Source organism: Macaca mulatta, chromosome 16 (assembly GCF_049350105.2).
Source record: "Macaca mulatta isolate MMU2019108-1 chromosome 16, T2T-MMU8v2.0, whole genome shotgun sequence".
NCBI classification, from domain to species: Eukaryota; Metazoa; Chordata; class Mammalia; order Primates; family Cercopithecidae; genus Macaca; species Macaca mulatta.
The window spans coordinates 86,516,564-86,529,124 of record NC_133421.1 but is presented as its reverse complement, the minus strand read 5'-3'; the positions used below and the strand labels follow the sequence as shown (position 1 = coordinate 86,529,124).

The 12,561-nt window shown below is 41.9% G+C and overlaps 1 protein-coding gene and 1 long non-coding RNA gene across 33 annotated transcripts in view; both read right to left on the bottom strand.

Annotated features, from left to right (window-relative positions):
• Positions 1 to 12,561, bottom strand: part of MFSD11 (major facilitator superfamily domain containing 11) — a 52,757-nt gene that overhangs the window by 19,834 nt on the left and 20,362 nt on the right. For 26 of the 32 annotated variants that reach the window (XR_013407315.1, XR_013407313.1, XR_013407316.1 and 23 more), the window contains 2 exons: positions 4,183 to 4,248; positions 2,039 to 2,164 (listed from right to left, as the gene is read on the bottom strand). Coding sequence is in view for 21 of the 32 variants with exons in the window: in XM_077972973.1 (XP_077829099.1) it covers positions 2,039 to 2,164; positions 4,183 to 4,248 (192 nt within the window). In the remaining 11 variants the exon portion in view is untranslated. The remainder of the gene's footprint in view (positions 1 to 2,038; positions 2,165 to 4,182; positions 4,249 to 12,561) is intronic. The other 6 variants (XM_077972982.1, XM_077972979.1, XM_077972977.1 and 3 more) reach the window with 1 other exon arrangement.
• LOC144335979 (uncharacterized) lies at positions 9,663 to 11,063 on the bottom strand. The gene is made up of 2 exons (XR_013407330.1): positions 10,529 to 11,063; positions 9,663 to 9,898 (listed from the first exon to the last, which is right to left on the bottom strand). It is a non-coding gene; the product is annotated as an uncharacterized LOC144335979 (long non-coding RNA).

Below are 12,561 nucleotides of genomic sequence, written 5' to 3'. Positions count from 1 at the left end.
GGACACTTCTCTATTTGGGTGCCTCTCTGGTACTTAGAGGTGTTCAAAATCCCACTCAGCAGATCTCCCCAAACCCCATCTCCTACAGCATTTTCTCTGCCCAGGTTACTCTCATCAACCTGGTCATCATTCTAGACAACTCTCCTCACCCCGCCATGCAACCGGTGACTAAGTTCTGCTGAAACCATGTTCTCATTATTCATTCAACACATTTAACTCATCTATTGGATGCCCAATAATATAGACCTTGTCCTGCTCCAGGTGTTGGCAATAAGGCAGGGACCAAAAAACAAAAACAAACAAACCCTCCAAAGTCCACTTGACCCACGGTGCTTACCACTGCCTGACATGCAAAATCTTCTGTTTTTATTGTCTGTGTTCTTCCTGAGTAGCATATAAGCTCTACGTGGGCAGGTGTTTTTGTCTGTTTTGTTGACATGACAGATTACAATAAATCTTTGTTGAAGTTCCTCATATCTAACACAATATTCAATATACTGCAAGTGCTGAACAAATCTTTGTTGAATAAGAGTAACTAGTGGAGCATAATAAAAATATTTATTTGGTTTTTGCTGCTAGTTCTTGGCACAGAAATCCTAAAAGGTCTGGAATTTCCTCAGTGATATGAGGGACATTAGTTATTCAGAAGGAGCCACTTTCAATCATACCGAAGTTTATGTTAAGGGGGCAACTCTTGGGGACAGAGGGGTTGGCCTGGGATAGAGCTTCAGGATGGGGCTGGTTCCCAGAAAGACCAAGCCCTAAGCGCTGGAACTTCTAGGCCCCTTTCACTCCCCCTTCAGGGAGGGAAGGCTGGAGATTACATCAATCACCAATGGCCAATGATTGTTTTTTGTTGTTGTTGTTAAGAGACAGGGTCTCCTTATGTTGTCCAGGCTGGTCTCGAACTCCTGGGCTCAAGCAATCCTCCTACCTCGGCCTCCCAAAGTGCATGAGCCACTGCACCAGGCCATGTGGCCAATGATTTAATCAATCATGCCTATGTAACAGGATCTGCATAAATCCCCCTAAAAAGGGTTAGAGGAGCTTCTGGAGTGGTGAACCCAAAATCCATGGAGACAGAGGCTCCTGCACTTAGGGACCCTTTCAGACCCCACCCTTTGCACCTCCTCATCAGGCTGCTCATCTGTATCCTTTATAATAAACTCTAATAGTCAGGAGAGCATTTTCCTGAGTTCTGTGAGTTGCTCTAGGAAATTATCAAACCTGAAGGGGGAAGAGGGCTGTGGGAACCTCCAAATTTGTACCCAAGTCAGAGAGATGTGCCTGAGAGGCCTATGGACCCATGACTGTCTGTCTGTCTGTCTGTAGGACTGAACCCTTAAACCTGTGGAATCTGACGCTAACTCTGGATAGTTAAGTGTTAGAACAGGACTGAGCTGTTGGACACCCAGTTGGTGTCAGGGAATCAGAGAATCAGAGTCAGGAATTCCAAGACATTCTAAATATTTTAAGAGGAAAAGTGGGGAGACACTGTGTGTTTTCTAACACAGGGTTTCCATCTGTGAATTATTTTGCAAATGTTTCATAATTTAGTCATATTAGAATAGCAGTAATAGGCCGGGAGCGGTGGCTCACGCCTGTAATCCCAGTACTCTGGGAGGCCGAGGAGGGCAGATCACGAGGTCAGGAGATAGAGACCATCCTGGCTAACACGGCGAAACCCCGTTTCTACTTAAAATACAAAAACAAAATTAGCCGGGCATGGTGGCAGGCACCTGTAGTCCCAGCTACTTGGGAGGCTGAGGCAGGAGAATGGCGTGAACCTGGGAGGCAGAGCTTGCAGTGAGCCGAGATCGCGCCACTGCAATCCAACTCTAGCCTAGGCGACAGAGTGAGACTCCGTCTCAAAAAAAGAAGAATAGCAATAATAGAAAAATAAAAACATACATGTTTGGGTAAAAATAAGTAGAAAAAAACAGAAATTCAAGGACAACGGTGAGGGGCACTTAAAATTTCTATTTTACCCATAATAAACCAATATTTTTAATGCTAATGCTTTTTTTTAAAAACCAACCTAAAATTTCTCCAATGCCGATGAAAATGCCAGAAAGTCCAATAAGGCTTTTCTCTTCTGCTCCAAATTTATTTATAGCACCAATACAGGTTCCATATACACCAGAGAAGAAAGTTAATTCCAGACCTTCAGTTAAAAAAAAAAAAAGATGTAATTTATACATTCACATTTTTGTTTATCTTCCCATCTAGTAGTATCTGACAAAAGAATACTTGAGTAGTAAAACACACAAAACAAAACTCATAGAGACTGAAATATTAATCCCCAAGCAGAGCATAATTTGATGTGATGTAACTGATGAAATGGAATTAGCTTCATGCTATGGACTAAATGTTTGTGTCTTCCGGAACTGTGAGAAATAAATGTCTGTTGTTTAAGCCACACAGTCTATGGAAATTTGTTATAGCAGCTAAAATTAAGATACCACAAGACGGCATCTGCCATATATTTCAGATAAAAGTATATAACTCAAATGAACAGATATCCTTATGTTAAAACCTATCACTCTCCATAAAGGTGGAGATGGGCAGAGGTGATAATTAACATAACTTTGTAATAGTGAAGACTAACGTGCTCATTAACCTTGTTAGTAGCTTTCCAAAGAAACACGAACATTCCTATTTTTTTCTGAGAGAGGGTCTCACTCTGTTGCCCAGGCTGGAGTATAGTGGCACTATCTCAGCTTACTGCAACCTCTGCCTCCCAGGTTCAAGCAATTCTCCCTGCCTCAGCCTCCCAAGTAGCTGGGATTATAGGCGTGCACCACCACACCAGGGTAATTTTTCCATTTTTAGGCATTTCACCGTGTTGGCCAGGCTGGTCTCGAACTCCTGACCCCATGTGATCTGCCCACCTCAGCCTCCCAAAGTGCTGGGATTACAGACATGAGCCACTGTGCCCGGCCCCTATTGGATTATATTCACACTGTAATGGAAAGCCAATACATACTATACAATGTGTCTTAAAAGCACCATAATGTTTTAATTAAACCCTTTTTTCTAGGAAAAGAAAATTCCTAAGATTAAAAAATTAGAGTAAATCAGTAGGGGACCTTGATTCCCTAATGCTACAAAACCTTAACTGTTAAAGATGTTTAATGTTTATTCTATTTCACCTAAAAATATGTTGCACATAAAAGGAAAAGAGCAAATTACAGCATTTTTTAAAAGAAAACAAATTTCCTTATCATTCTTGACTTACGGGTACTCCACCTGTTATCATACCACATTATGACATGCTTCTATTTCATTAGAAATTATTTTTATTTTATTTATTTTTTTTATTTTTTGAGACAGAGGTCTTACTCCCGTGGCCCAGGCTGGAGTATAGTGGTGCTATCTCAGATCATGCAACCTTGACTTCCTGAGCTCAGGTGATCCTCTGATCTCGGCCTCCTGAGTGGCCGGGGCTACAGGCATGCACCACCACACTTGGCTAATTTTTTGTATTTTTAGTAGATATGGGGTTTCGCCATGTTGCCCAGGCTGGTCTTGAACTCCTGGGCTCAAGCAATCCACCCACCTCAGCCTCCCAAAGTGCTGGGATTACAGGCATGAGCCACTACACCTGTCCAGAAATGATTTTAATCCATATAAAGTTACAGATTTCTTCATGGTTATTTTCTGTAGTGCTCTGTGTTGCCCTAAAACCACTGGTCCCAATGAGCCATGTGTCCTGGTTTTTCTGAACCTTGTGCGGAATCCTTCCACATTGAATTTGGGCCAACCCTGTGATTTGCTGTCACCAACAGAATCCACTAGAAGTGATGTTGGGCTAGACTGCAGCCTGAGCTTTAAGAAAGTCTGGTATTCTTTCCCATTGCCTTTTTTGGAGCCATCAGTCCATTAACTAAGGTGTCTGGCTATACTGCCGGGTCACAAGGTGATCTTATAGAGGGGGTCGTGTAGATGGAGAGCAGCTCTGAGACTACACAAAAAGAGAGATACTCAGCCTTTCATCTGACCACAGTGAAGGCGACATGTGAAGGAAACCAGCCACAAGAGACCCCAAGTGACACCATGAGAAGAACCATTCACTGAGCCCAGTCAATGCACAGAATTGTGAGAAATAATAACGTGGCTATTGTCTTCAACCCCTTATTACCATTATGAAGCAAGAGAAAACAAGAACAGCAATTCCATTACCTGTATAAGCAGTTGTGATACTAAGAAGGAGCATCTCCTTGGTGACACATAACTTAAAAGACTTTTCTGTAAAGAAACAAATTTAAGAGTACTTAATTCGATTTTAGTTAATAAAACAAACATTCTAAAACAGTCCTTCAACCAAAACACCCCTTGTCAATAATGCCAGTAAACGAACACTTTGGGATAGAAGTTTCAGATTAAAATGCTTAAGGCATGCACTAAATTTGCCCTGTAAATAAAATGCTTATTTCAAGTGCTTAAATATATTCTACAGTTGCATTTCCTCAGCACATTTTCCAGCTCGTATAACAAAAACATGAAAAGGAGGAAAAAAAATAGAATCAAACAAAACAACAAAGTACTTCAAAAGGCATGATTAACTGTTAGGCTCTTGAGACAACCAACAATCAGCAAAGCACTGACTTCCCTAAAGAATTATCACGGAGCAGCTTTAAGGTTGGACTCAAGATCAGAATCACAGGGCAGGTTTTTGGCCATACAGAAGCTGGGCACCACTTCCCAAGATTCTGACTCTGTAGCACTGAGGGCTGAAACTTGCGTTGTGCATATTTGTTTCTAGTCACTTTAGTGTTTGTTTTTTACACTGTTTATTTAGTTGAAATCTGCAATGGATAATGCATTTCTTTTTTTTTTTTTTTTTCTTTTTTTTTTTTTTGAGACAGAGTCTCGCTCTGTCGCCCAGGCTGGAGTGCAGTGGCGCGATCTCGGCTCACTGCAAGCTCCGCCTCCCGGGTTCACGCCATTCTCCTGCCTCAGCCTCCCGAGTAGCTGGGACTACAGGCGCCCACAACCGCGCCCGGCTAATTTTTTGTATTTTTAGTAGAGACGGGGTTTCACCGTGGTCTCGATCTCCTGACCTTGTGATCCGCCCGCCTCGGCCTCCCAAAGTGCTGGGATTACAGGCGTGAGCCACCGCGCCCGGCCTGGATAATGCATTTCTAAAAACTCTGCATTTACCTGACTTTTTTGGAATCTATTCACATTTCATAATTTAAGGACCACTACTCTAGTACACAAAACTAACAGTGGATCCAGATTTTAATTGTGATTTATCTGCTGGCCACGAAACTTACCTAAATCACAAACACTGTCCTAAATCTCTGCATATGTAAGAAAGGATACTTTTTTCTCTAATTTCACTGAACTATACTAAGAATAAATATAAGAAGACATTTTTGACCAATCACTTTCAAGTATTTCCAGGAAAAAAATACACGACCAGTGCAAAGTTTAAAACAATACTTTTAACTTAAAAAACTGCACTAGCAAAGCATGTTCATTTTACTTTATTTATTTATTTAGTTTTTGTTTGTTTGTTTGTTTTGAGACAGTCTCACTTTATCACCCAGGCTGGAGTACAGTGGCGCGATCTTGGCTCACTGCAGCCTCTTCCTCTAGGGTTAAAGCGATTCTCCTGCCTCAGCCTCCAGAGCAGCTGGGATTATAGGCGCATACCACCACGTCCAGCTAATTTTTTTGTACTTTTAGTAGAGACGGGGTTCTGCCATGTTGGCCAGGCTGGTCTCAAACTTCTGACCTCAGGTGATCCACCCACCTCGGCCTCCCAAAGTGCTAGGATCACAGGCGTGAGCCACCACTCCTGGCCACATGTTCATTTAAGAATAATCAGAAGACTTAGTTAACACAAAGAAATTCTAAGAGATTATCTAGTATGATCCTATTATGACATATGCATGTCATTATATATTTGTACAAACCCATAAAACGTACCACACCAAGAGTGAATCCTAATGTAAACCATGGTCTTTAGGTGATAACGACATATCAGTATTGGCTCATTATAACAAATGTGCTCTGGTGGGGAACATTAATAACAGAGGGAAGTTACGTATGTGTGGTATAGGGGCCACATAGGAACTCTATACTTTCTGCTCAGTCTTGCTATGAATTGTAAAACGATTTAAAACATAAAGTCTATTAAAAAAAAACCATCAATCTATTTGCAGAAATAGATTGATCCTAAAATTCATGGCCAGACCTGGTGGCTCATGCCTATAATCCCAACAATTTGGGAGGCTGACTTGGGAGAATCGCTTAGCTTTGGCAACACGGTGAAACTCTGTCTCTACAAAAAACTACAAAAATTAGCCAGGCATGGTGGTTCACACCTATAGTTCTAGCTACTTAGGAGACTGAGACGGGAGGATCGCTTGAGCCTGGGAGGTTGATGCTGCAGTGAGCTCTGATCACGACACTGTACTCCACCCTGGGCGGCAGAGCAAGACTCTGTCTCAAAAAAAAAAAAAAAAAAAAAAAAAGGAAATCCAAGGGACCCACAACAGCCAAAATAACAAAGTTGGAGGATTCACACTTTCTGATTTCAAAACATACAGTAATCAACACAGCATGGTACTGGCATAAGGATATATCTATCTATCTAGAGATAAACATTTATATTTATAGTCAATTGATTTTTGACAAGAGAGACCAAAAAACAGACTTTTCAGCAAACTGCGCAACTACAACAGGATACTGACGTGCAAAAGAATAAAGCTGGAGTCCTATCTCAAACCATATGTAAAAAGTAACTGAAAATGAATCACAGACCCAAATGGAAGAGCTAAAACTAAAAAAACTCTTAGAAGAAAATATAGGAGTAAATTTTCAGGACCTGGGGTGAAGCAAAATCTTAGGACATCAAAAGCACACACAACAAGAGAAAAACTAAACAAACTGACTACATCAAAATTAAAAACTTTATCAAAGCCACAGTAAGATATCCCCTCACACCTGTTGGGATGGCTATTATCAAAAAGACAAAAGATAACAAGTGTTGGTGAGGATGTGGAGGAAAGAGAACCCTTGTCTGCTATTGGTGAGAATGTAAATCGGTACAGCGAATATGGAAAACAATATGGAAGGTCCTGAAAAAAACTAAAAACATGTTATGATTCAGCAATTCTACTTCTGGGCATATATCCAAAGGAAATGAAAGCAGTATCTCAAAGTGACAGCTGCACTCCCATGTTCATTACAGCACTATTATATGTGTGTGTGTGTGTGTTTATTAATTATGTAGCAAAGACATGGAAACAACTAAGTGTCCTTAAACAGACGAATAAAGAAAATGTGGTATATACAATGGTATATTATTCAGCCTTATAAAAGGAAATCCTGCCATTTAGGGCAACATGGATGAACCTGGAGAGCATTACACTAAGTGAAATAAACCAGACACAGAAAGACCAATACTGCATGATCTTACTTAGATGTGGAATATTAAAAAGTTGAACTCATAGAAGCAGAGAGTAGCATAGTGGTTGCTGGGGCTGGAGGGTGGGGGAAATAGGGAGATGTTGATTAAAGAGTACAAAGTTTCCTTTAGGCAAGATGAGTGAGTTCTGAGGATCTAGTGTACAACTTGGTGTTGACAGTTAATAACACTCTATTGTACACTTGAAATTTGGTTGGAAAGTAGATCTTAAATATTCTCATTACACATGCAAAAAAAAAAAAAAAAAGATAACCATGTGAGGTGATGGATATGTTAACAAACTTGAGTGTGACCATCATGTCACAATGTATACATATATCCAAACATGTTATGTTCTGGCGCCTGGCCAGAACTTTTATCTAGAGTATATAAAGAACTCTTACAACTCATTAATAAAAACAGAATCCAACTTAAAAACGGGCAAAGGATCTAACTAGGGCCGGGCGCAGCGGCTCAAGCCTGTAATCCCAGCACTTTGGGAGGCCGAGGCAGGTGGATCACTTGAGATCAGGAATTGAAGACCAGCCAGGCCAACATGGTGAAACCCCGTCTCTACTAAAAATACAAAAGTTAGGCAGGAGGGGTAGCACGCACCTGTAATCCCAGCTACTTGGGAGGCTGAGGCAGGAGAATCACTTCAACCTGGGAGGTGGAGGTTGCAGTGAGTTGAGATTGTGCCACTGCACTCCAGCCTGGGTGGCAGAGCAATACTCCATCTCAAAAAAAAAAAAAAAAAAAAAAAAAAACCACCGGAAAATAACTGCAAGCAGGTGGAAACAGTGGCAAACTCATCCTCTGCTAGTAGAAATGTAAAGTTGTGTAACAATCTGGCAGTTCCCCCACAGGCTAAGCAGTGAAATACCACATGAAGCAGCAATTCCACCATTCCTAGGTGTGCATCAAAGAGATCTGAAAACACATCCACACAAAAACCTGTACACGAACTTTATGTATTACTCACTGTGGGAGTCCAGTCAGGATGGAGAGGAAAATTATAAGACGCAAACCTTCTTGGAAGGCCTGGGGCATTTGCATAAGCTCCAGTAATAAACTTAGCTGAAGGAGCCTTGTCCCCTTAGTTAAATAAATTAGAGTAGAAACAAAGGAATGTGGGGAGTTTTAAAAAAAAAAAAAAAAAAAGGAATGTGGGGAGTTTATCTAACTAGCTTGTTTACTCATGTGGTCCTAAGACTAACCTTTGATTTACCAGGGGTGCTTAATTGTTTTCTACTGGGGCAGTCCAACTGTTTTTCTTTTTTCTTTTTTCTTTTTTTTTGGAGACAGTCTGGCTCAGTCGCCCAGGCTGCAGTGCTCACTGCAAGCTCCGCCTCCTTGGTTCACACCATTCTCCTGCCTCAGCCTCCCGAGTAGCTGGGACTTAGCTGGGACTACAGGTGCCCGCCACTAGGCCAGGCTAATTTTTTTGTATTTTTAGTAGAGACGGAGTTTCACCGTGTTAGCCAGGATGGTCTCCATCTCCAACTGTTTACAGCACTCTGTGTGGAGTCTCGTAAGCTGCCCGGATGCTCAAACTGGTAAAGCAGAATATCTGTGTGTCAGTGTACTTTATTCATCCGTTGTTGGGTCAGGGTCGGCAAGACAGACCCCTGAAACTCATAATACATAAAATATAGAAATGACTCAAATTTTATAATATATTGTGACATGAATGAGCCTTGAAACCATTATGTTAAAAGAAACCAGGCACAAAAGACCACATGTTGTACGATTCTATTTACATAAAATGTCCAGAATAGGCAAATCTATAGACAGAAAGTAGAGGAATGGTTGCAACAGTAGTGAAAGGGGAGAAAGTGGGAGTGCCTTAGGGCGGTTGGATTAGGAGGCTGGAATGAGAAGTGACTCTAACGTGCATAGGGAAAATGCTCTAAAATTGAGTAAAGTAATGGCTACGCAACTCTGAATATAATAACTCGTACTGAATTTGCAATGGATTCTTTAAATTGATTAAATGGGTGAACCATATGGTACATGAATTATATCTCAATTTAAAAAAGCAGAATCCAACACCTTAATGAATCTCCTTCCAGACTTTTTCTATGCATTTTTTACAAAAACAAATTCTACTATATATACTCTATTTTATCATTTGTTTTCACATAATATACAGCGGAATTTTTTGAACATTCACAGAGATAATTTTTATGGCTAGGGTAATCTATTATACAGATGTACTAATGTCTAACACTTGAATACTTAAATTATTTCCAGTATCTCACTACTATAAACATCTTAGTAGCTAGATCTTACCACAATATTTAATTATTTCCTGAGGATAATCTTATTAGTGAAATTGGTTATTCCACTGGGGCAAAGGTTATAAATATTTTTATCGCTTTTGATACCTAATGACAAATCACTTTTTTATAAAGTAATACAAGTATATATCAGCAATGTAGTCTTCCCTGAGACAGAGTCTTGCTCTTGTCACCCAGGCTGGAGTGCAATAGCATGATCTCAGCTCACTGCAACCTCTGCCTCCCAGGTTCAAGTGATTCTCCTGCCTCAGCCTCCTGAGTAGCTGGGATTACAGGTGTAAACCACCATGCCTGGCTAATTTTTGTATTTTTAATAGAGATGGGGTTTTGTCATGTTGGCCAGGCTGGTATCAAACTCCTGACCTCATGATCCGCCCACCTCAGCCTCTCAAAGTGCTGGGATTACAGGCGTGAGTCACTGTGCCTGGCCAACAATGTAGTCTTATGCATGTAATTACCTGTCCCCCCACCCATAATATTGAGAATTATGTTTTATCTTTTGAAATCCAATAGAAACGGTTTCTGGCCAGGCACAGTGGCTCACCACCATAATCCCAGCACTTTGGGAGGCAAAGGCGAGCAGATCACCTGAGGTCAGGAGTTCAAGACTAGCCTGGCCAACATGACAAAACCCCATTTCTACTAAAAATACAAAAATTAGCCAGGTGTGGTGGCGTTCACCTGTAATCTCAGCTACTCAGGAGCCTGAGGCAGGAGAATCCCTTGAACCCAAGAGGCGGAGGTTGCAGTAAGCCGAGATTGCACCACTGCATTCCAGCCTGGGTGACAAGAGCGAAACTCCCAAGACTCCGTTTTAAAAAAAAAAAAGAGAAAGAAAACTGTTTCTAATTTGCACTTTACTTACACAGTTGACCCTTGAACAACATAGGTTTGAACTTCAGGGATCCACTTCTGTGCAGACTTTCTTCTACCTCTGCCAACCCAGACAGCAAGACCAACCCCCTCCCTCTTCCTCCTTCTCAATGTGATGATGAAGATCCAGATGATCCACTTCCACTCAACAAAGAGTAAATATAGTTTCTCTTCCTTACAATTTTTTTCTTTTTTTTTTTTTTTGGAGACAGAGTTTTGCTCTTTTGCCCAGGCTGGAGGGAAGTGGCATGGCTCACTGCAACCTCTGCCCCGCCACCACCCCCACCCCAGGGTTCAAGCAATTCTCCTGCCTCAGCCTCCCAAGTAGCTGAGATTACAGGCACCCACCACCACGACCAGTTAATTTTTTTGTATTTTTATTAGAGATGGGGTTTCACCATCCTGGCCAGGTTGGTCTTGAACGCCTGACCTCATGATCCACCCGGGATTACAGGCATGAGCCACCACGCCTGGCCTGAGAACATTTTTTTGGCTGTTTTCAGACATTCATCCTAGCAGATGAACTTCAGCATTGCTTCCTCAAGATCAAAAAATAAATGTTTAAAAACTTTGCGAACATATTTCAGAAGCACACTAAACGTATAAATTCAGTTCGGAAATTAAATGCTTTTAGATAGTATGTAGGAACCTTCTCTGTACAACATCCATCATAGCCCCAACCACAAGAATGTCATGATTAATTAATAAATGAAGCACTAGCCACACACAGGTCACGTGAAGCCTTGCCATTCATTCTCCCTCTCTCCCTGTGCCTCTGGCTCCCTTGTCACCTCATGACCTCCTGTTGTGTCCCAATTGCCCAGGAACTGGCTCCTGAATCTACTTTCCCTGCAGCACCCTATGTGCCATACCTCATTTGGCTGCTGCCTTCCTTCTCCCTATTCAAACCCGACAGAACGATATCCTATGACAAATCAATCCTATCAAGTAACTGACCAGCTCCGTAATGCAAAGCGTGTGGCCCAAAATGTGTCAGTGCCTCCTTTTACAGACAAAATTGAGGCAAAGTCTGTCCAACTGTCTAGGTGAGATGTCCTGAATCTGGTGAACATTAAAGACAGCCAGAGGTGGAGCTATGATGGAGCAGCCTCACCATGGCTGGGGACACTATCCCATAAGCCAGGTCATCTACCTCCCTTTAATGACTCCGAGCTCACCAAGTAAGCCAATGTGGCTTTCTAGCCTGCTGACAAGAAGGAAATATCCATGAAAGGGCTCACTAAAAAATGTCAAGTGCCATCAAAAATGGTTAAATTGCCATTTCTATGAGTTTAGCTTGAGTCCTTTTCCCCTCCGGCCTCTGCGATCAATAATGGGTTTTTTTTTTTTTTTTTTTTTTTTTCCCTGAGATGGAGTCTCACTCTGTCACCCAGGGTGGAGCGCAGCGGCACAATCTCGACTTACTGCAACCTCTGCCTCTCAGGCTCAAGCGATTCTCTAGCCTCAGCCTCCTGAGTAGCTGGGATTACAGGCACCCGCCACCATGCCTGGCTATTTTTGTATTTTCAGTAGAGATGGGGTTTCACCATGCTGGCCAGGCTGGTCTCGAATGTTGGACCTCAAGTGATCCTCCCACCTCAGCCTCCCAAAGTGATGGGATTACAGGCATGAGCCACTGCACCCAGCCTAATAATGGGTATTCTAACAGACAAGTTTCTAGGCCTGCAAAGATGAAAGCCAAACTTTTGACAGTGATTGACCTCGTATCTTGCTAAGGGAGTCAGAGTACAGTCCTTTTAATTATAATGTGTGACTCAATTTATAATTATAAATGTATTCCCGAGCTGGGTGTGGTGGCTCATGCCTATAATCCCAGCACTCTGGGAGGCCGAGGCGGGCGGATCACTTGAGGTCAGGAGTTTGAGACCAGCTGGCCAAAATGGAGAAACACTGTCTCCACTAACAAATACAAAACTTAGCTGGGCATCGTGGCATGTGCCTATAGTC